At 42.2% G+C, this 23,514-nt stretch overlaps 2 protein-coding genes, 1 long non-coding RNA gene and 1 pseudogene across 4 annotated transcripts; 1 reads left to right on the plus strand and 3 right to left on the minus strand.

Annotated features, from left to right (window-relative positions):
- Positions 1-3,741: 3,741 nt before the first annotated feature.
- Positions 3,742-4,794, minus strand: LOC114801272 (uncharacterized). The gene is made up of 2 exons (XR_003751476.1): positions 4,706-4,794; positions 3,742-4,584 (listed from the first exon to the last, which is right to left on the minus strand). It is a non-coding gene; the product is annotated as an uncharacterized LOC114801272 (long non-coding RNA).
- Positions 4,795-10,741: 5,947 nt separating this feature from the next.
- LOC114801122 (transcription factor HES-5-like) lies at positions 10,742-12,526 on the minus strand. The gene is made up of 2 exons (XM_028999105.1): positions 12,436-12,526; positions 10,742-12,317 (listed from the first exon to the last, which is right to left on the minus strand). Exons 1-2 carry the CDS (start codon positions 12,496-12,498, stop codon positions 11,925-11,927), a joined length of 456 nt encoding a protein of 151 aa, XP_028854938.1. The 5' UTR covers positions 12,499-12,526; the 3' UTR covers positions 10,742-11,924.
- Positions 12,527-14,229: 1,703 nt separating this feature from the next.
- LOC114800999 (uncharacterized) lies at positions 14,230-15,728 on the plus strand (annotated as a pseudogene).
- A 1,491-nt stretch (positions 15,729-17,219) lies between these two features.
- LOC114801228 (type-1 angiotensin II receptor-associated protein-like) lies at positions 17,220-19,545 on the minus strand. Of its 2 annotated transcripts, none has more exons than XM_028999264.1 (5): positions 19,414-19,545; positions 19,061-19,095; positions 18,748-18,862; positions 18,412-18,550; positions 17,220-17,462 (listed from the first exon to the last, which is right to left on the minus strand). In XM_028999264.1, exons 1-5 carry the CDS (start codon positions 19,438-19,440, stop codon positions 17,383-17,385), a joined length of 396 nt encoding a protein of 131 aa, XP_028855097.1. In that variant the 5' UTR covers positions 19,441-19,545; the 3' UTR covers positions 17,220-17,382. The 2 variants fall into 2 exon arrangements, with proteins under 2 accessions (XP_028855097.1, XP_028855096.1); XM_028999263.1 differs by having other exon boundaries at positions 18,346-18,550.
- Positions 19,546-23,514: the final 3,969 nt, after the last annotated feature.

Raw genomic sequence — 23,514 nt, forward strand, 5'->3', positions numbered from 1 at the left:
TCAGACACAACAATCAAAACACCTTGATCATAGAAATTTACTTCGAAATGTTAACGTAAAGATGCTTTCCTCTCGTGCTGTGAGGGTCCCTTCTTCGCAGAAATTGTCTGACTCTTCCAAAAGAGTATTGACTATTTTGTCAATGACTGTTTATTGTGCTTTTTCAATTTTTTTCCATCTACTCAAACCCATTTCGTGTTTTTTATCATAGGAAAAACAAGGAGATTTCAAATATGTGTATGTGTGTATGTCACTGGATAGGCCTAACCAAAAGTTGATATCATCGATTTATACTCACACATCTCCATATCAATGTGTGAGTGTTGGGATGCATGGATTTTCTCACAGTTTGTAGTCAACGGCACCATAAGGACATTAAGCACGCCCCGTGCTACACACTCCTGTTGCCCTTGTCTCAGGGGAGGTGGTGGCCAATTGGTGGACAAAGCCCCACGTGGATCTGGGAAAGTAGTGACCCTTTAAAGAGAGCAGATATGCAGCCTGACCCTTGAGGTCAGTGACTCTGTCACATTCATCAGAAAAAGCGTACAAAGCTGACAGAATGTTGTACAGTGTGTAATATATTATTTATTGCAAATTGGAATTATAATAACAGACACATAACACATACATGAGTTTTCTGTGGTTGCAAGAAAAGTGTCAAATGTATAACTGTTAAGTAAGTCGAGGTAAGTCTGTAGATATACTATTGGTATCCTCAAAATCAGGCTGCACTGTCCAGAACATAACCAACAATGATAATCTTGGCATAATCATACTGAAATCTAGCAGGAGTATCTATACGAGGCTACAAAAATCTTGCAGTGACTGTGAAATTGAGAATGGACCAACAAAAACCTTGTCCTATCCCAAAACACAAAAAAATTAAATGCCAATTTCCTACACATTAATTGAAGCTACAATATATTTATCATAGTAAAAATAGTAGTTGCCTGCAACAAGACTCAGAACATCTGTGCAGAAGGCTGAGAAATCTCCGGCTAACCCCCACTCCACCAAAGGATCTGGGAGCCACTGGGACACACGGCTTCCCACACTTCTGTATTCATCCCATTCAGCCACCCTGACAATAGAAGTGTGTCTGTTCTCACACAGAAGGGTTAAGCAGTCTGGGGCTCCTTCCACTGGGAACGGAACCTCTGGTAGGTTACCACTGAAATGAAAAACCTCATTAAAGTATTTGTACAATGGCTAAAATGCATGGCTCAAACAGTTTCGAGGCTGTTTTGTCCTTTGACAGTGAATTGAAGATAACACAAAAACTGATTTTATAAAACAACAAAGTAGTGAAGTAAATGTTTTTTTGCTTACATGGCAATATTACATGTTTCTGTCAGAATTTTCAGTAGTTCCGGCATGTCTTCCTGTAAAAGTAAATTAAACCAGCAGATTAAATCTGACATAGAACAGTCACACGTCTGTTATTCTTTGATGCTCAACTGATGCTAAAATGCACATTTTCCCCCAGCAATTGTCAGATTAAACATTGCTCATATTTCATGGTAAAGTAAAATTCGTGTGTCCATTTGGTCAGGGAAACTTTCCCACGGATGAACAAGGCTGACCTTCCTGACAGATGGGCCAAAGGATAGCATCCCACCTGTCCAGTGTGTAACCTATTATAACCCCACTGTCATGAGAGAATCATGTGAAGACCATTGTCCCACGATCTGAGCTTTCTGATTGGCTGCAGGAGGATTCAGCACTATAAATACAAGCTGGTGAGCCTTTACTTCTGTAGCGGGAGCGGGACTACACAAGTAAAGGTCATCCAGCACAAGCTCATCCAGCAGAACCAGAGGCCATAACTGAAGGACAGCGTCCACGAGAACTGGAAAAATAACGCTCAGTACCACAGGGGAAAAATGCCAGCCTACATTGACATTACTCTTCAGGACAGAATCAATGTCCAGTACCCAAGGTAAGCATGGTTTCCTTGATGCATAGATGCTCCTTTGGTCAGGTGTCTCACCATTTTACTTTGGCTTCAGGTGTAAACTGCAGAGCCTGGAAATGAAGTGCTGCAGCACCATGGAGAAACTGAAGTCTGCTCTGGGAGAGCACCTGCAGAACGGCCTTCCAACGGCTGAAATCTTGGAGAAGACAATTTCCTTCCTTACCTTGAAGAAGGTCGCAGTGCTCCACAGTGGCTATTCTAGGTGCTCCCGTGATGTCCTGCGTCTGTTTCCCAGTACGGATGAGGACTTGGAGGAGTTGTTCTCTGAAGAGTAGCCTTCATTTAGGCAAGGAGTAACACAAATGTCATTGTGTAAGGTGCTAGTGGACCTTACTTGACCTGATATAAAACCCTTCAATGCTGCTAATATAAATACAAATTTGTGCCTATAGGTCTTCAAGAAGGGGTTCATAGTAGCGTATATTATGGTCTTATTGCATAAAATATGACAGAGATTGACTTGAATCTCTGATTTGTATGGAGCATATCTTTTTGTGTTATTTTCACTTTTTTGCACTATTTTGTACATACGTAGTCATTTGTAATATAATTCTGTGTTTTTGCATTCCCTTGAGCATTTACGCAGTGCCTTTCTTTCTTAGTGAGAGAGTTTCCTACTCTGATAAAGAGAAGATATAATTTAGCAACCAGCAACTGTTGTACTTTTTATGTACGCTTGTATACTCCTCTATGGAGTAATTTTTGTAACATAAAGTATTGTGTTTTCTATGTGATCATATGTCTATCTGTCTGATATAGCACAATAGTTAACCTCTTAGACTGTCCTGAGATGGGATGAACGAGATTGATGATGCTTCTGCTTTTTTTTCTTTTTGTAGAATGTAGTATGTGCCTTTACTCTTGTGTTGGTATTGCAGTTGCTCTGGTAATATTTACTAGCAAATGTTTAATGCCAATACAGCTTTTGAAAATTGTATGAAATAAATGGTTTCTGAAAAATCTAGATTTTTTTTATTTCTAAGCCAGTTGCTGAGCCAACTGGGAAGTTTGGTTGATTGTTGATACTCACAATTTACACACAAGCCTGGTCAGCTGCTAGGTAATTCAAAGGCGCTGCTTGCTAGGCTGGCAAATGTGGGACCTGGCAAATGTGGGAAAGACAAGGTCGAACAAATGAGAGAGTTCTGCTTTGAGGAATGTTTCCTGGGCCAGCAAATGTGATTATAGAATCACCACTGATATGATGGATGCCGATGCACACAAATAGTTTGAACCTTTCTTCATACTTTTCATCTGTGTGGAACACATACCAGCACATCCTGGGAGAGCACCATCGTGGCTCCCTGGAATTTAGTCTTCATCACAGGAAGAGTGGAATCTCCCTAGATCATTAGATATCTGTTTCAAAATATGAATTTTTTGTTTAATGTCTTTCATTTATCAATCAAATGCCTTTTATTTGGGCAAATGAATTAGTACAAAGGAATAAAAAATATTGTTCTACAAATGCTGTTGTTAATATGCAGCCAAGCATGCTGAGTCAAACACTGAATGTATTTACTCAGCAGCAGGGTTAATTATTTTATTAATATGCACCATTTTCTATTTCATGGGCATTGGGGTGTTCATTTAACCTTCATCAATTTGTGAATCTATACCTGTTTTTCCCAGAGCACAGAAAGGCCTGGTCAGCTTGTATTGTATGTTTTTGAATGGTGAATGTTGATACGTAATATATGTTCCCTTCTGCTCCAAAAAGAATAAGTAAATATCATCTGGCAAAAAAAACACTGACAAAAACATTCAGTTGATTGTTTTAATTCGCTTCAATTTGATTGAAAAATTAATACATTCAACTTCACAGAGCGTCCATTAATTAGACCTTCACAAAAGGCATCAAGTCAGTAAATTGACAATCAAATTTTCATAAATTCAGCACTTATCTGCTTCAGAATAAAGCTATACTTCTGTCTTTTATGAAGCAAAACATTTCATTAAAATGATAAACAACAATAAAGCATTCATAAAATGAATATAAGTGTTGTGCTCCTCTCTCGCTTTTTAAAATAAAAGCAAATGAAAATGATGGAACATCTTCGCAAAAGAAAGAATATTTGGACCACCATATGTCTTACGAGTTGAACGACAATTATTTCCTAATAAGGACATGATAATAGCAAGGCAGACTCATTTATGAAATAAAATGAATCCCTCTTTAACAAGAGGCATAGACAAAAAAAAATCTTCCAAATGGAAACATTTGTTGAAAGAAAAAATGACTTTCCACAGAAAGTGCAATAAGGTTGGACAGAAGGCACATAATGAATAACATTTGACCTTAAATGGGCTAAAGATAGAGGTAAACAAATAGACCAGTCTGATCAAACATCTCAAGACAAGTAGAAGGCACAGCAAAGCCAGCATCTCCTCCAGAGGGCTAGGTTTGTCTCTCTGCGCATATGTTGAACCAAGAAGCTCATCTGGGGCACGGCGCTGTTGGAACGTGAAACCATGGTTTTCTCTTGGTTTCAGAGTTCCTCAGAAGCAGAGGAGAAGCCAGCGGCAGAGTTCTGTTGTCGTCTGTTGTGAGACTTCTGATGCCACCAGGCCAAGTCTCTGTACTTTTCCACCAATGCCTTTGACAGCTGTAATTAGAAAATGTGAACATGATTGAGTTAGATCAGTGAAACAACACACAAAATGATTAAATGAACAAGAGAAATCAACAAGTTATATGAACAAGTTATTAGAGTAAATTGTATTTACCGTGTTGGCCCACATCAGGTCCTCCTTTGAGTTGATTTGTAGGAGCCATGTCTGTAGAGCTCTCTGTGTAGAGTGAATCTGATCTGTACTGGTTTCATCTCTCCTATTTATAGTCCCAGATCTCCATATGAATGTGTGAGCCTTGGACTCCTCAAAGTTTCCCACAGATTTTAGCCAATGGTTGAGCTTGAGAGGACAATGAGGATCATGGGGCCTCTGCACGCTGGATGCTTTACTACTGGCACACAATGCGTAGATCTCAAAGGAGCAGGTGGAGAGATGGGGGATGTCAGAGACGGTTCGAGTTTGAATGCAGGCTGAATCTGGGAAAGTGGTGACCCTGTAAAATCAGGTTAGTTGTCTGATCCAGACATCACCCGCAAAGAGAGAGCATCTTTGTACGCACGTGTGAGACTGTCGGAGAATGTCTAAAGGAATGAAGCTATTTATGTTGATTATGGGTGCTTTAAACAGCAATCAGTCCCAAAGTCCTTTCATCATCTGTCAATGACATAATTAGTGCATATGAAAAAATAATTCTTTCCAAGTTTCATAATCATAGTAATTACAAGCCAGTTCACCAGAATTACATAGGTAAATAAAATATAACAGTACACAAAAATTTGAGAATTGATTCAGCTTGGAAATCTTTACTAAACAGCCTTGCTGTTGCTCAATAAGCTAATTTGGATATGGAATCTTGGTAAAAGTTAAATAATAGCTCAAATATTATTTTACAATTATAGGCTAATTTGACATATAATGTTGAAAAATTTCTTGCTCAATAATTACGCTTTTATTTTTCTATGCTTGGATGGCCAGATTTTAAAAAATCTGTCTTTTAACAATTCACTACAATTCTCCTACAGTATAAATTAAATTAAAGTTGCTTCTGCTTCTTTCTTTAAAGAGATCTGTAAAATATGAGCACATTTCAGGTTCTGCATTTAACATCACCACTGATGTATTTTACATTCCTTCCATTCCCTGCCATGCTGTCATGAGATGACTCCAGATGTGTTGCTGCTGGGGGTTCATGTGAGTAGAGGAGTCTACTAAGGTTCCCACACTGATCCCTGTGTGCTGCGATCAATGTGGCATAAAAGCTGCCCATGGCGCTGAATGGACTATTGATGGTGGCGACTGGCTTTGTAGACAGTCTGACGTCACACACCATCTGGACAGGGATACTTTTTGTGTGTAATTTATAATCTAAATTCGTTTTAAAGTATTGGACAAAAAAAAAATAATTTAAAAAGTCATGAATTCAACTATATGAAGGGAAAGTGAAGTGATTGTCATTATGATGCACAGCTAGCACAACACACAGTGACACAACAAAATGTGTCTTCTGCATTTCACCCATCACCCTTGGTGAGCAGTGGGCAGCCATGACAGGCAGCTGGGGAGCAGTGTGTGGGGATGGTGCTTTAGTCAGTGGCACCTCAGCAGTACCTTGGTGGTTCAGGATTCGAACCGGCAACCTTCCAGGTCAATTTCCTTACCCGCTAAGCCATCGCTGCCCCATTGCCCCATTTGTTCCATTTTTGGACTATTGCAGAGTATTTATTTGCATTTGTTCCATTTTTTTTCTACAAAACACCAACCGATTACATATCTGCACAATGATTGCTCTAGTCATGTCAAAATACACACTTTCAGTATTTTTTGGCGCTCAGGATAAAATATATATATGCTTTATATATATATATATAGGCTTTGTGTTTACTGTCCCACTAGGTCCCTGTGAGTGAGTTCAGTTTCCCACACTCTCTCTATTCACTGCTTTGAATGGAGGGACAATAGAAGTGTGGCTCATTAGACGTTGCATTAGACACGCAGCTTCAACTCACACTATGGAAGTCTGCAGACTGTGAATGAAGACTGCGATTCACAAGGTTCTCCTGAATGCACTTTTCGGCATTGTTGAGTTCCAGTTCAAATTTGAGGGGTCAGTCCTGGGAAAAAAAATACTAAAAACACAACAAATCCTAAGTACCAATTTTTCTGGGTCTCCTTTGGGTTGTCAGGTTTCCTCACACTCTCCTCACAAGTCATATGCACTAGAGCCCTCATTAATTAAACATGCATATTTTGTGATTTAACATATTTTGATGTGAGCATATGACACGATTTCCACCTGAATAAAAGCAACGTTTAATTTTTTTTTGTGCCATGTCTGTAATAGTAATACTAGAAAAAAAACAGGTTTATGTCCACTTCTGAGAAAATCCTCTATCAATGTGGAAATGTGCATATGCTTGGATTGGCACTGAAATACCTGATTAATGAATCACACATGGAACTTGTCGCACAGTGATTTTTACACCCAAATCTACACTCGTCATGACTCCCCCAGAATGATCCACTTAACCTGCTGGGACAGTTATACAAAGTTTTGAAGAGACACACATTTCAAAGGACCACAGTGCCAAGGATCCAAGTTCATTGGTATATCAGCCACTGCGCACGCTCAGCAGCGGTGATCCTGCCTTACTTGATTTTATAATGCTAATTATGCATGTGATTTCAATATCACCATATATGTCAGGATTGCCTGCAGCTGGCCTCCACACCTGACTTTAATCCTGACGCCCCATAAATGCCGGAAGTTTCCGCCCGTTCGGGGTCGCTGGCATTTTCGTGAACTTGATATTGTAACCGCGTAGGTTTTCGTAATTTCAGTTCTGGCAATCGCCACACGCCTACGGGTTTGTTTAAGTTCTTTATTTACGTTAAACTGTTTTCGGCCACCGCGCCATTGTTTATTTGTATTTCTTTATTGTTTATAATAAAATCCCCTTCCCAACATGTCAGACCTCTGCGCTTCCTTCCCCCGTAAGTCCGTAGGCGTGACAGAATGCCAGCGACCCACCCAAAAGCGCAGAGGTGGAAAGCAGAGGAGAAGAAACGCCGCGAAGGATGCAGCCCGGCGCGGCGAACGCGGACACCAGGGGAGAGACGCGCCGCCCGTTCTGGTGGAGCGTTTTCTCCCCGAGAAGCCGTGGTACGCGGCGCCGCGTGATGACGTCACCCCCGGGAAACTCCGCGAAACCCGGAAGCGACAACGTCGGCGGGTGAGTGGGCGGAGCGAGGACGTTGGCGTCGGCAGCAGCGAGGAAGTGACGTGGGCAGCGAGCGCAGAAGATGCGACCCCCACGATCTTCGCCATGTCGAGCCAAGAACTCTGCGCTCTGCTGGCAAGGCTCCCCGTGGACGACACGGACGACGACGAGAGCACGGGAGACGAGAGTTGGGCTCCGCCCATCGCGCCAGTCTGCGATCGTCGCAAGGTCCGTGGGGACCCACGTCACTTCCAGGGGGGTGAGAAGCGGCAACAACAACGGCGGCGTTCCTCCAGCGAGGAGGTGGGCAGCCTCCAGCCCGAATGGCCAGAGTACTGCCCATGGGAGCTTATCGCGCCATGGGTCCAGGATGTCCGCAGGGTGGACGACCCTTGGAGTCACCGGTGGGAGGACACGGATGACGAAAGCGATGATGACGTGGATTTTCGGTGGGCGGTCGGTGCCGGGATGGCTCCGCCCAGCGTGCGCGTCCGAGATCATCGCGGCGTCCGTGATGACCCATGTGACTTCCGGGGGTACGAGGTTGACACGGACGACGACCAGGATGACGCCATTTGGGCAGTCGGTGCCGGGATGGCTCCGCCCATCGCGCCCATCCAGGAGCGTCACGAGGTCCGTGGAGACCCACGTCCCTCCCAGCAGTGTGAGGAAAGCTGGTGGAAGAGGGCGACGGGAGGTCGCCAGCCAGCAACTGCGCTGCCGGGACTGCCTCGCAGGGAATCCTCCATTCCTGCTCCAGTCGCCGACCCGCCTTCCCTCTGCCCGGACGTTCCCCAGCAAAATGGCAGCGCAGCACCAGCGTCCACACCTGCTGGAGAAGACGTCCACCCCCCTCCACACCACACACCTACCACCATCTCCAGCGACGTGCCCAGCCCCGTGTGGGACCGCCCAATTGTCCCGGGACCCTTCAGTGGGGCAGCAGACACAGACGAGATCACTACCATCCTCACGTGTCTGACTGGATCAGCATGGGGCTGGAGCACAACCCTCTGGCAGCAGGGAGAGACAGACAGGAGTTTTCGGGACTTCCAACAGAGACTGAGGGCGGAGTTTGATCGGCCTGAGCCAGGGATCGAACTCTGCCCCTCCACCACATCCAGTGCCAGTCAGGATCCGGGGCAAGAAGACCCAGCACTGGTGGGCGACGAGAAGGTCGCTCCTCCCGAGATCCTGGCTGTGCCCCCTGAGGAGGTCCCGGAGAGCCCAGAGAGGGAGCCAGACGACCCTCTCTTCTGTCTGTCTCTGTCTGTGTGTGTCTGTGTGGCATATGTGTCCGTATGTCGCCCCCACTTCCCCTCTTTGTGTCCACCAGATGGCGACCCAGCCGCGGAGCCAAACCCCAGGGAGGAGGTTCCTGACCCGAATGTGCTGGTCCAAGGCGAGGTGGACAAGCCCCAAGGTACCCCTAAGTCCAGCCGGGGGGGGTGCTCCCCCAAAGAATTTTTTGGGGGGGTGCAGTTCGGGTTGGGGACTCCTCCTGAGGGGAGGGGAGGTGGGGAAGCGATGGAGCTGGGTCCTCCGGTAGCCAGTGAGGAGGGCGGGGCAGGCATGGGCCTGCGTCTGCCTCCAGAGGGGTGGAGCGCCATAGAGCCCCCGGGTAGGCATGAGGACCCAGCTGGGACAGGCAGGAAGAGGGCCTGCTTGTCCCAACGGACGCAGAAGGGGCTAGCCGGATGGTCTGGCAATGCCCCCCCCTTGGCACCAGGGCCGGGCAGCGAGAGGGGCTGCATAGTCCCAGAAGGCACCAGCCTGGGGTGCCTGGAACAGTCGCCGGAGGCTCTGGGACAATCTCCCTGCGCGGTGCAGGGGGTGACACAAGATGTGTCAGAGGGGACATGTGGAGACAGGGCCCACACGTACCCAGATGGATCGGCCCTGATTATTGTGTGCAGGTACGGGAGTCCGGGGCCGCCATGCGGGACCACGCCGGGGAGCCAGGCCGAGGGTCCGGGGCCGCCATGCGGGACCACGCCGGGGAGCCAGGCCGAGGGTCCGGGGCCGCCAAGCGGGACCACGCCGGAGAGCCAGGCCGAGGGTCCGGGGCCGCCAAGCGGGACCACGCCGGGGAGCCAGGCCGAGGGTCCGGGGCCGCCAAGCGGGACCACGCCGGGGAACCAGGCCGAGGGTCCGGGGCCGCCAAGCGGGACCACGCCGGGGAGCCAGGCCGAGGGTCCGGGGCCGCCAAGCGGGACCACGCCGGGGAGCCAGGCCGAGGGTCCGGGGCCGCCAAGCGGGACCACGCCGGGGAGCCAGGCCGAGGGTCCGGGGCCGCCACGCCTGACCACGCCGGGGAGCCAGCCCGAGGGACCGGGGCCGCCACGCCTGACCACGCCGGGGAGCCAGCCCGAGGGACCGGGGCCGCCACGCCTGACCACGCCGGGGAGCCAGCCCGAGGGACCGGGGCCGACACGCCTGACCACGCCGGGGAGCCAGCCCGAGGGACCGGGTCCTCCAAGGGGAGGATACAGCAGGGCAGGAGCCCTGTGGTTGCCGCCGTCCACCCCGCCGCCTCCACTGATGGTACTGTTGGGGCTCCGAGGACGTAGCCCTTGGAGGGGGGGCTCTGTCAGGATTGCCTGCAGCTGGCCTCCACACCTGACTTTAATCCTGACGCCCCATAAATGCCGGAAGTTTCCGCCCGTTCGGGGTCGCTGGCATTTTCGTGAACTTGATATTGTAACCGCGTAGGTTTTCGTAATTTCAGTTCTGGCAATCGGCACACGCCTACGGGTTTGTTTAAGTTCTTTATTTACGTTAAACTGTTTTCGGCCACCGCGCCATTGTTTATTTGTATTTCTTTATTGTTTATAATAAAATCCCCTTCCCAACATGTCAGACCTCTGCGCTTCCTTCCCCCGTAAGTCCGTAGACGTGACAATATAACACTACAGCGCCCCTTGAGCTTTCCACACAAAGTTGTAAAGTGGAAGGAAAATGATTCATAAGATAAGATATGAAGAACTTTATTAATCCCGAGAGAAATTCTTTTAAAGACTACGACAATAAAAAGTTTAAAAGAACAGTAATATACCAAATAAAATAAAATAATAACTCTAACAAAACTGTCCAAATAATATCAAAACTATACCTAATAATATATATTAGGAATTATATATAACCAATATATACAAGGTAATAAATAACTATAACTTACAGCTGTATAAATGGTATAACATACAACAGTACAGTGGTTATGGTGTTCAAATCAGAAAAGTGTGTTTAAGGGCATGTCTCTTCCAGATTTGCAATCTAATGGGCAATTTTGCCATTCGTCTCTGCAAAATAGCCCCAGTTCAGGCAGCAATTTTCTTTTTACGTCTGGATTTATGGTCTTGGTTTGTGATTGTAATTTGACCGAATATGGAAAAGTTCAGGGGTATCAATAACTTTTCAAGGCAATGTATTCTATATAAAATTGACAGTAATGTATATACTGTATACGACGTACCATGCATGTGTGCATAGGTAATATAATGAAATAATCAGCACATGAAAATGAAATGAAAGCAAATAACTTTATACCATGTTGTATTTTCTTCATACTTCTGCATGAGCAGCTATAAATGTAAAATTGAGGCAATTCAACATACAAAAAAATGTGGCATCATGACAAACACAAAAGCACACATTAAGTCACCTATAAAACAGGTCATTAAATTAGTCACAAATGACACTCCACTGTCAAAGCCATACATCTATTCACACAAGTTACACTCAAAAAAGTGCAATAAATACTGTACTCTGTAATATACAGATGAACATCATCACAGTCCTCACTGAGGAACTGAAGAAGTTACTCAGGTTACACCATCCTGAAGCAAGCAAATGGGGAAAAAATTAATTTTTCAATATGTTACAAATGATTCTTAGAAGAATCAGTAAATATGCTCTTATTTACTCCTTTCTCAAAATTACAATCCAGTAATCATTAGTACCTGACCCATGAGGTCATGTCTTCACAGAAGACCATTTACAGCCTTGTATTTCACAGAGGTGAATCAAATACAAATCAAGCTTTTTTGTAAAAGCATAAAATAAATTCATACAATCATGACAAAACCATTGTGGATGATTAACTGCAGACCAGTATGGTCGAGTGTCTTCACAGCTCAGGTCTGGTTTGCATGGTTCTACCATGGCCTCCAGAGGGTGTCGTTGTCCATGCTTTGCTCTTCAATGATGCTGAGCCTAACTGGGGTTCTCAGATGAGGCTGGACTTGCCGATCTTGAAAATGCCCCATCTGTGACTGTGTCTTTCCCTCATCCTGAGGTTTGAAGTGCACAGACTCTTTGGAATGCATTGAAAACCCCTGGCAGGCAGATTCTGAAGAGGAAGCCCTTCTTACTGCTTCTTGTTGCTGCAGCTGTCTTAGAAAGCAAACTGTCATCTCCAGGATGTCGGCTTTCTCCAGCTTGGAGTCGGGCTGCTCTCTGAGGACCTCTGAGCCCAGGAGAGACTTGAGCTCCTCGATGCTGTGGTTGATACGATCTCTGCGCATCTTCTCCACCAGTGGCTTTCTTATCTGTAAAAAACAAGCGAATAACCTTAGCATATAGGGTTTGAAATTTCCACTAATTAACAGATTATGTCTAAATTATGTTATACAAATGATAAATTAGATTAATGTTTCCTGAATTTACCTTGTTGGTGAGGGTCAGGTGCTCCGTTGAGAAGGTCACTGCTGAAGTGACCGTAGGAGTCATGTCTGCAGATCTCTCCGTGTAGAGTGAATCTGATCTGCACTGGCTTCATCTCTGCTATTTATAGTGCCAGATCTCCATATAAATGTGTGGGTCTTGGGCTGCTTGAAGTTTCCCACCGATTCTGACCAATGGCTGAGCTCGAGAGGACAATGAGTGTAGTGGGGGCAGACACACGCTGTGAGACAATGCCCATGTCTCAAGGGAACAGGTGGCGGGTGGGGACAGGGAGTAAGGGAGCACTGTGATATTCTGGGAAAGTGGTGACCCTTTGAAGAAGCCTAATACACTTTCTGTTGCTTCATTTAACAGGCGCATGTGCATCCCCAAACACAGAACTAAAATGAAACTTGTCCTTGTTCAGATCTTTTGCACTGAGATCAGGCCACAGAAGTGTGATGCTTCATTCATTAATTTAAACTGATCAATACCTTGGCTATTGATTCATTACATGAACTACCCAATTATCCATTTGCAGATTATGCATATGTTAAATTACACAGTGTAAACGTGTATATTGTGCAACACGCTGATGATTCTTTGCACTAAAACACATTTGAAACACATTTGAGTAAACAAATGCTGAGAGAATCCTGTTTTGATCTTTTAACAGCTGTAAAAATTTGAGGAATTTCAGATGTTTGGAAGTTCTGAATGAATTAGTCAGCAGGGCAAAGCATGAGCTTAAGATGCGTGTCTAAAGTGACGTATAATGAGACACACTTCTATTGTCCCTCCATTCAGATGCAGAGAATGGGGAGAGTGTGGGAAACTCGGGAGAACTCACTCACAGACCCCCCTGAGTGACCTTGTTTAATGAAATTCTATGGCTTTTAATCAAGATTCGATGAATGGTGAAATATTTAGAAAATAATCCCAGTGCAATCGTAAAAGTATTCACAGTGGTTCAACATTTTGTTATGTTACACCCTTATTCCAAAATTTATTAAATGAATCAATTTAGGAATAAAGCTGTAACATAACAAAATGTACCTGACATTTTCTTGGGGTAGCGATGGTGAGCGTGGACCAAAATCACATCACCTCAAAAAGAAGAGCTTAAAATGAGTTTGTTCATGTCTTTTAATGCTTATTTCCATTCATGGATAAAGATTAAATGCTGACTTTATTAACCTTACTATTAAGTTGTTTGATAACTACTGTCCCTGGAAAGACACTGGAGTTTAATTTTTGCGTTATTGCTTTAATAAATGCTGAAAAGATTCGCAGGTTTGGTCTAACAATAACATACATTCCATGACATCGAGCTCAAAAACGGTAAATGTAGCTGTCTGCTTTTTTATCAAACAAGCCCAGCCCTCTGAGAACACCATGACAACAAACTGTCTTGACCTGACCTGCCCTTTAACAAGACACACGCCTATTGTTCAAAGAGTCATTTAAATGAGCAGACTGCGGGAAAATCCTGGAGAGCTGACTCACAGCGGTGGATTCATTAGTGACATTAGCAAGTGCAAACAGAACCAAATAGATACACTTCACTGACCGAATATATTCTCATCAGGCCTAATGCCAGTTTAACTTCTGTTAAAGATGTACTGTAAAAAAAAAAACATCAAATGCATACAAATAAGATTTGTAATTGTATCACCAAATTTCTAACAATAGATCTCCCTGTTATCTAATATGTTGGCTAAATAAAGTAAAGTAAAGTAAAGTAAAATACACAGAACCGATAGTAAAGAATTGAGTATTCAAAACATTCAAGGAGCCATGAAGGAGCCTGACGATTCCCTACAGATGGTTGGGGCTTTCACAGCCTTGAAAGCAACATAAAGTCAATGACGGTTACTAATGACCCATTCAGTGCTGCTTTTGGGCAGCTTTTGTACTGCATTAATAGCTGCACAGAGGACTCAGTGTGGGAACCTCAGTGGATGACTCTGCTCATACTATCTCTCAACAGCAGAACATCTGGAGCCTGACAATGACAACATGAGCCTCAAAATCCTTTAAATAATTGAATTTGTGTTTAACCCCCCCAAATCATGACAATTTAGAAAATAAATATGTATGAATAATAAAATGTATATAAAGACAAACATTATTGTCAATTGTGAAAAAAAACAACGTCCCGTGTGTATGATCACAATGTGTAAGTGTTGTGCAAGTGTCTCTAGTCCCGACATCAGGCTGTAGATGGTGTGTATTTATGGGTCACAACTTTCTCAGATTCGTAATCGACCCTCCCTCCACCTGTTCCCCTGATACATGGACATTGTCCCCCGTCAATAAGATCATGTAGCAGGTGGTGGCTCCACACTTCTATTGTGCTCTTGAGCTCAGCCATTGGTTAAAATCTGTGGGAAACTTCAAGCAGCCCAAGACTCACACATTCATATGGAGATCTGGGACTACAAATAGGAGAGATGAAGCCAGTGCAGATCAGATTCACTCTACTACAGACATGACTCCTACATCACTTCAGCAGTGACCTTCTCAAAGGAGCACCTGATCTTCACCCAAAAGGTAAATTCAGGAGATATGTGAACATCATCTGAATATGATTTTAATCATTATTTGTTCATTACTTAATAATATAGACACAAATGCCAATGGTGTGTTCTTGGTCTTCACAGATAAGAAAGCCAATGGTGTAGAAGATGTGCAGGGATCATATCAACAACAGCATCAAGCAGTCTCTCTTGGATCCAGAGATCCGCAACTCTCAGCCCGTCTCAAAGCTATTGAAAGCCAACATCCTGGAGACACTTTGCATCTTGAGACAACTTCAGCATCTCCAGTCAATGAATAAGTCTTCATAAGCTGCCAGTCAAGAGATGGTGCACTTCCTGTCCAGAGAGGAAGTGAAGACTCAGACATACCAGAGACTTCTAAACCAGTTTCAGAACCTGCAGCCTATCTGTGACAAGAACAGGAAGGAGAGCATCCTGCCTCAGGTGAACTGCCCAGTCCAGCTTACCATCAGCATTTGGAGAACCTGGAAGAGGAACCCAGATAAACCACATTAAAAAACATGAACATCATTATGCATTGTTATAATTTTCTTTGGAAAGTATCCCTGCTGGTCATATGCTTCATAATTGAAGCTTTTATGTATATTTCAGAATGAAATTTTCAGTCTTCTGTGAAGACGTGGACTTGAAGTCCATGGTTAATCTTTTCAAGAAAAGTGCATTTGAGTTTTCATTTGTAGAATTTGATAATCTTCAGTGAAGTAAAAGGTTTAAAATTACATAAATACTTCTCTAATCGGGAGTTGTGATTATCGTTATTCCTTCGAAAATTCTATGTTTTATAGAAAATGGATGTTTAAGGATGGTTGTGTTTTTGCTTCAGTATAATGAGGCATGATTGTTTAAATTTCAATTTGTGAAATGTACATTGTGTATGTCTTTTGTGAAGATTCACTCACTATTGAGTTGTTTTTAAATTGTTGTTGGACAATTGTGTTGCTGTGTTGAGACCCAACATTTAGTTCATTACACTGTAATGTTGTTTCTGAATGTTTCTTTTGCTTGTGAATCCAAACTCCTTCATGAGCAACATCACAATAAATAATTGAACACATTTACAGATCCTCTTCAGGCATGGATTACAATCACAGCACCGGGTCAGTTTATACCAAATCATTGTTTTCTTTCAAATGACTCGTCCGAAGTGATTAACCATTTTCGGTTAATATTCGTCATACTACGCTGTTTTCAACAATCATTTGTTAATTACAATGAGTGTTCTAATTCTCTATTTTTCAAATTCTCTGCCTTTGCTGTAATTCCAGTCACCCCCCCATAAGAAAAGTCTTTCTGATTACCACAAGTATGGGGTGTACTTTAGGCTGTGGGTGCAGCCCCTGAAAAAGTAAGTGCGCCATGCACCTGGTCTTCGACATCTGCTGTGTGTGTGTCCCTGTTGCAGTGGGCTAAATGGGGAAGTGCCACAAAGGTCATCTTGACCTAAATAATAATCATCAGAAAAGACGTGTGTCTTTTGGGCAGTTTGACCTTTGTGATTAGGGAGTTAATAAATAATGTTATCATGTTCTCACCATATTATGCCCTACCCCCATATACCCTTTTGTCATGATCCAGTCCCGCAGGGGCTACTCTGTGTTCGGTGTTTGGACCAGAGTTTCATGTTCATCCTGTGTAATGTTTCCTGATCGTGTTCACCTGTGTATGATTGTATAAAGTTGCCCTGTTCATGTCTGTTTGCCATCAGGTCATTGTTTGGTGATGTTTCTCTTGTCCTGTCTACCATGTATTAAACCCATTTCGTGACGTCGTGTGTATGAGTCCTTCTTCCTCGCCATGTCCAGCCATCGTGACTCCTATCTATTATATGTTAGCATCCAAACATGACAACCAGTGAGTCGTGGCAGTCAGAGCACATTTCCCTGCATGAGTCTTACTGATCTTCTCATATGTCTAGTTAGCCTGTTAATAAAAGGTTCCCTAGTGTCGCTTGTCTGTCGCTTGCTGCCGCTACACCTGACAGGTTATTCCTGTTAGCTTTTGTTATATTTAAGTTCAAGTGCAATAAAGCCATGTTCAAGTCATGCACTTCTGCCCTGTGCCCCCCATTGTGTGTGACAGTTGCTCAGTTTTCCGTTTGCTTCACATTGGTTTCAACACCTTTGAAGTGCTGCACCACATGTGTTAGAAAAGGTTACATGATGAAAGAGTGCAAGCAGAAGCTTATAAAATAATGACTAAAAGAAAAACTTTTGAAATGCAACAATGTTCAGAAATAGAAAATTAAAATTTTAATGAGGCAAGTGAACAGGTAAAACAACCAATAGAATCCATGTTTCTAGTCATAAGGAAACTTTTTCACACATCAAATGTAACTACAAAGTAACGCGATGCCTGCTACATCTCACAATTGCATCGTTCCAAGCTTGCCTCAGCAGGACAGAGTCTGAGCCTCCACTTGGTGACTGGAGTCAACTTGATGATCCGCTGGCTGATTGGGGGTGAACAATCCTGAGAGGTTTCAAAAGCAAAATGTTACATGTATCACCAACCGTGTGAGCAACACTATAGTGAATTTTTTTCATTTTTTCATTCATGTCAATAATTTTTAATATGTTTTATTATTCTGTACTTTTCATATTCTCTTTAATGAAATATTCTCAGTTTGTTTTAGGTTTGCAGTGAAACAAAAAAAATTATAATGACTAAAAATCACAGCACTGGGGTGAAATCACTGTGTGATTAACCATTTTCAGTTAATATAATATGTTTTCAACAATCATTCGCTAATTAATTTTGTTGAAATAAACTTTTTTTTATTTTTGATAAAATTCTTGTTGACTCTGTTTCCTGCAACAGTTTCTTTGTTCTTGGGTTTTTAGGTTTGCAAAGAGACTTAAAAGGTTGACTCCGTTAAGAGGAAACAGCAACAGCTTCTTGGTTTCTCAGAACGCAAGACCAGCTACATAAACAAAACTGGTTTACTTCGTGACACATGTTTTTTCCTCTCTTGCACCAGATTGCATTCACTTTTTTCTAACACCCATGGGCAACTTTGGGCTTTCAGGTTCTCCATTAGCCACATGCAAAAGTACAACTTAAACTGATCACTTGACAGGACTAGATAATGTTTTTCAAAAGGACAGGGAATGAAAGGTGGCTGTAAATGTACTCAGGTAATAGCTGTGCAAAATGTCATTATGTGCATTATGTAAGCTGCATATGGAAATCTGATAAATGTTCTAAATGCCGTTGCCAGATTGTGATGTTTTGAGTTCTATTATGAAGGCAAATTATTTTCTGAAGGCAAAAGGGAGTTCTGAAAAAAGGGAGTAACACAATTATATACATTTACTCATTTTGAAATCTCTCAATTTCTAGGCTATTCACTTACCTAAATCAACCTTGTAGTTTCCTCCTCTCTTACGGTATGTCACATGAATGAAGTAGCAGGACACACCTTTGAGCACGACGTTAGCAACGGCCGCGCTGAAGCCAAATCGAATGCTTGAATCTTTCATTGCCAAGAAAACCACTTGATACGTAAATCCCAAAATGATGATGTCTGTAATGATGGTCAAGATCATTCCAAGGAAGTACTGCAAGGGATTGAAGAAAATACAGAATAAAAGATCTGGCTCAGCATGATAAACCCCCACACTGTAAAATGCAGTGGTCAGTGCCTCATGCCTTCGGATTAGATCAAGTGCAGGTCAAGTTTGCTTTAGAGTTGTGTAAAAATGAAATAGTCTCTACGGTGCCAGGACACACCATGACGGCCAAATCCACGACCTACCATGAGAGCAGCATCGCTGGAGTCCTTCTGAGCGATGACCCACACGCTGATGGCCACCGCACTGAAGTTCCCCCACATGTAGGAGACCTGCAGCCCTGGGAAAAACATAGATGCCCTGCAAAACATTGCACACAAAAAAGTTCACACAACAATAATATGCGTATTAATAATAAATAATAAAAAATGACCCATGTGCTAATCCCTGTTGCACAGACAACCAAGGAACTATAAGCAAGATGGGAACAGACCCATGATGCTTTTACCTAGATCTTTTAAAAACAGATTATGTTCTATATAAAGATGGAGAACTCACAAAATTGTCAGCAACCAATGGGTCAGCACCATGCCCTGCAGAGACAGATCATGCAAATTTCATCAATGAAGCACATTTTTTACTGCATGAGTGTTCTCTATGAACACCTTTCATTTTTTGATGCTCTACATTTCAAGATCTGCAGGAAGAATGTTTGTATTTATTCCAGACGTGCCAATGCAAACCATTATTTACATTACAATATAGTAAAACGTGACATAACGATGTAACAGTAACATTAAAACATGAAGTTAATACTAGTCAATACAACATATTATCCACTTTCACTTCAAATACGTTAATAACTGCTGGTTCTCCAGTAAAAACCTCACTTTGTGAGCTTTATAAATTACCTTGAGTGTTGAGGGTTTGACCTCCATGACCACAGCGCTTCGAGCTCAGGTGCAGATTTTCCTCCTGAAATTGCTGTGCGCTTTTACACCCACAATACGCAGCACATGTGCCTCCTGTGCATCAGAGGCCGGATGCAATCATATGTGGTAACTTCATTTCCTTACATATGACTCGGGTGGCAGCTGAATACAAAAGCATGTTTCAACTTTGTCACGTACAGGGTGGCCACTGAGTAGAAACTGAGAAACTGAATTTGAATAGAATTTTACATCAATTTTTTTTTTTTTTTTGCATTCGTATTTTTCACATCTCACATTTCAATTTCAGTTTATTGCAACGCACAATCCGGGCCCTTAAGAAAAAAACAGTGGTGCTAATTGTCAGTGGAAGTAAAAAAAATAAATACTGATATTCACAAATATTTCAGTAACCAAAAATATGTATTTTTAGATTTGCGTTTCGTAAAATCATATCCACAAATATGCACAGGGGGAAATCCACAAGTGTGCATGTTATTTGTGCAGCGTAAAATCATATCCAGAAAAATTCAGAGAGTTTTACACAGGTTAAACGCGCATCAAACATTTGTGCATCATTTCCAACATTTGTGCATTTGTGGATCGCGTCACATTTGTGACTCCGCCTCAGTGCATTTGTGGATTTTTGTCCAATTCGTACCGCGACAGAAAGAAAATCCAGAAAGAAAATGGGGTGAATTTACTCGCTTCACCAGCAGGTGGCGCCTGGAACATGCGGATGGATACTGTAACAATGCTGTACAGTCAACTTGTTTCTTGTTTCCAATATAAATCTTGTTTCCAGTGTAAAGGAAGCCATGCCACATGCTGGATGTGGTATAGAGAACTCTGCTTTCGCAGGGACAGCGCGTACAGTATTTCAAAGTCCGAACCTCAATGCATCGTGTAGATACAGCTGGCATCTCATCCAGACTTGGACAAATTGGTTGTGTTGTGAGGCGTAAATACTTTGTGCCATGCCCAAAAAGCCTTGTACATATCGACACCAACCACAAGCTAATAAAGTGACATATGATGTATATGTGACTTTTGATTATATTATAATGGTTGCATTATAAATATATTTTATTTTTAAACAGGTACAACATTGTCATGTTCGGAGGGATCGATGGCTTACATATAGCAAAAAATATTTTGGAAATGCATGTATCTCAAAATCCAACATGTACAGAAACTGGAAGAATTAAAAATGAACTGTAGTTATAATTTCTTGTTTTTGGTGAATATTTTGACTCAAATTGGAACTGTATAAAAAAAATCATTACTAAATAAGCTTTTTAAAACCACATGTATGAAATCTTCAATAGCATATGCAATGCCAGAGGCTGTACTGTTTCACATTAGGTGCATATTAGCAAATATAATATTTTCTTAATTTTGTTATTTATAGATAATATACCTGACATTTTTCAACAAGGCTGTTGAGAAGTTTGGTAACACAATTTCCCTTCACAAAAAAACAATTTCTTGAGGACATTTACAAAATGTTAACAATCTAACATTTAAAGGTCCCCTTGAATGAAAATTTGACTTTGTGAGATTATTTAACATTAATATGAGTTTCCCAGCCTGTCTATGCTCCTGCAGTGGCAAGAAATGACACTAGGTGTAAAGCATGCTTTGGCCATTCTGCTTTGCCGTTCAGATTTATCATTTTAATATTTATTATTGTAGAGAGCAAGTATACCATTTAAAATATATATTGTATATAAATACCACCTGACGTAATTTAAATTATTTTTCATTAATCTTCATATTAATTAACTATAACTATGGCCAAGATGCATGTTGGACATTTTTTAAAGTGTTCGTGCAGACCAGGGGGTAGAGAATGTTATGGTAGAATGGTAGCCCAGCTGATGCTGTCTCTGATAGCAACTGTTTTATAGCTGGAAAAAGTGAACACAACCAGCGGTAAGCTGTAAAGAATATGCCTGGTATGACCCTTACAATAAGTAATTGAAATCCAGCATTACTATGTGCACAGTAGTAATCAATAATTAATTTTCTTCTTAGAATCGAGAGGCTGTGGAGGGATCTTTGGATGGCAGTGACCTGGCTGATTCATGATATTCTTCACACCTTGGAGGAAGAAAATCATCTGGACATCAGCAACAGCCTTCACCTGTTTTGCTGTCATTATGTGTTTTGACTGCGTCTATAGAAACAGTTGGACACTTTTACGAATGGATAAGACAATCACTACTGTTGGGAAGGTTACTTTTAAATGTATTCCACTACAGATTACAGAATACATGCCCCAAAATGTAGTTTGTAACGTATTCTGTTAAGTTACTCAATGTGAGTAACGGATTCTGACATCTAAAACATCTAACATCTAAAACATCTTTATTTTAAACCTTGTTTTACGCTGAACACATTAAATGTGATATACAATATTTGCCAATTCAAGCTATATTTCACTTTCAGTGGACGCAGCTCAGGGCCATCCAGATAGTGGACATTTGCAAAGTCTTAGAATCTTCTGGTTTGTGTGCCCTTTTTTTTCATTGTTGCACATTTTTGTTGGGTTGAGAATATTGCTAAAGTTACAGTCTTCGTTTCCACCCGCCTGTTCCAGGCGCCACCTGCTGGTGAAGCGAGTAAATTCACCCCACGTGTGGATTCCTTTCTGATGCGATCCACAAATGCACAGGAAATGATGCATACATTTTTAAAACGCTTTTCACGTGTACAAAACGCTATTTTTGTACACATATTTGTGAATATCAACATTTATTTATGTATTGGTTTCTGTGAGTTGCAAATAATTAAGCCCAATAAAAGCACCCATTAATTTTTTCTCCATGGTATTCAAGTACAACTCGCCTCGAGTGCCACAAGAGGGCGCCCTCTGTTATATCTGGAGGAGACAGATGGACCCGCCACAAGGAGAACAAATGCATTCACTCCCGATAACAGACAGATCATTTCTTCACATTACATTTTTACTCCACTTCATCTCTATGATTTTTTTTGTTGTTGTTTATTTGTTATTTTTTTATTTGTGCATATTTCGGTTACCAGTTGTCAAGTGGTAACTACACTTTAACTACACTACACTTTACTTTAAGTGAAGACCAGACTCTTTGAGCACTTTTTCATTCGTTACAGTCTTACAATATTTTTTTCAGTTTTGTTTCCATGTTTAATGAGAAAAAGATTAAATTAAAAACTACTTAAAAGCAGCATGCATCAATTTGCATTTCAAAAGGCATGTGTAGTATGGGAATGTGTCCAGAGCCATCATCAACACACAATTAGAGAATAACTAGACTTTACTCAGGACATGTCCACCGATACCCACCAAACCCTCCACAGTTGTTTTGTGAATGATAGGTATAGACTTGTGGCACAATCTTAAAATGGAGACATTTTTTAACTTTAGACATTGGTGTACAGCTTATTTGTACTGATATAATGTTATGTGTGCAGTCAGCTTCAAATACAGAAGGTCTTTCTTTCCAGATGGTGTGTGACATCAGACTCTGTCTAAAGAGCTCAGTTCAGGAGCTTTTGAAGTGTGGGAAACTCTTAGGAGTGTCTCCTCGCACTGACCACAAGAAACTAGACACGGCACCATCTGCTTCATCCAAACCCCTGTCCATCTTGTAGTGGAAAAGCACCGAAGTTCTCAAGCAGGATGCAGGATGCATTGGTCACTACCACTGCATGATCTGCTATTAAAATAAAAGAAAGGAATACATTTTTGCCGTAGTTCGCGGATATATAAAAATCCTTGCGGCAGTCGTGGTCAGCGGGGCGCAGGGTGGGTGGAAGCTCCATGTCTAATGAGACACACTTCTATTGTCCTCCATTCAGAGCAGTGAATGGGGAGAGTGTGGGAAATGGAGGAGAACTCACTCACAGGGCCCCAGTGGGACAATGAACATGGGGTGGGAGATTTGACCTGTTGCAGGCTTTTTTAAAATAATGCAGAGCTAGTACGAAATAACTTTCAACTAAAAAAAACTTATATTCTGTTATTCTGCCACAATTTTTATTTGCATAATCTACATTTCATCAAACTGAAGATCAAAAATGATTATATCAGAATTGAAT

Source organism: Denticeps clupeoides, chromosome 12, assembly GCF_900700375.1.
Source record: "Denticeps clupeoides chromosome 12, fDenClu1.1, whole genome shotgun sequence".
NCBI lineage: Eukaryota > Metazoa > Chordata > Actinopteri > Clupeiformes > Denticipitidae > Denticeps > Denticeps clupeoides.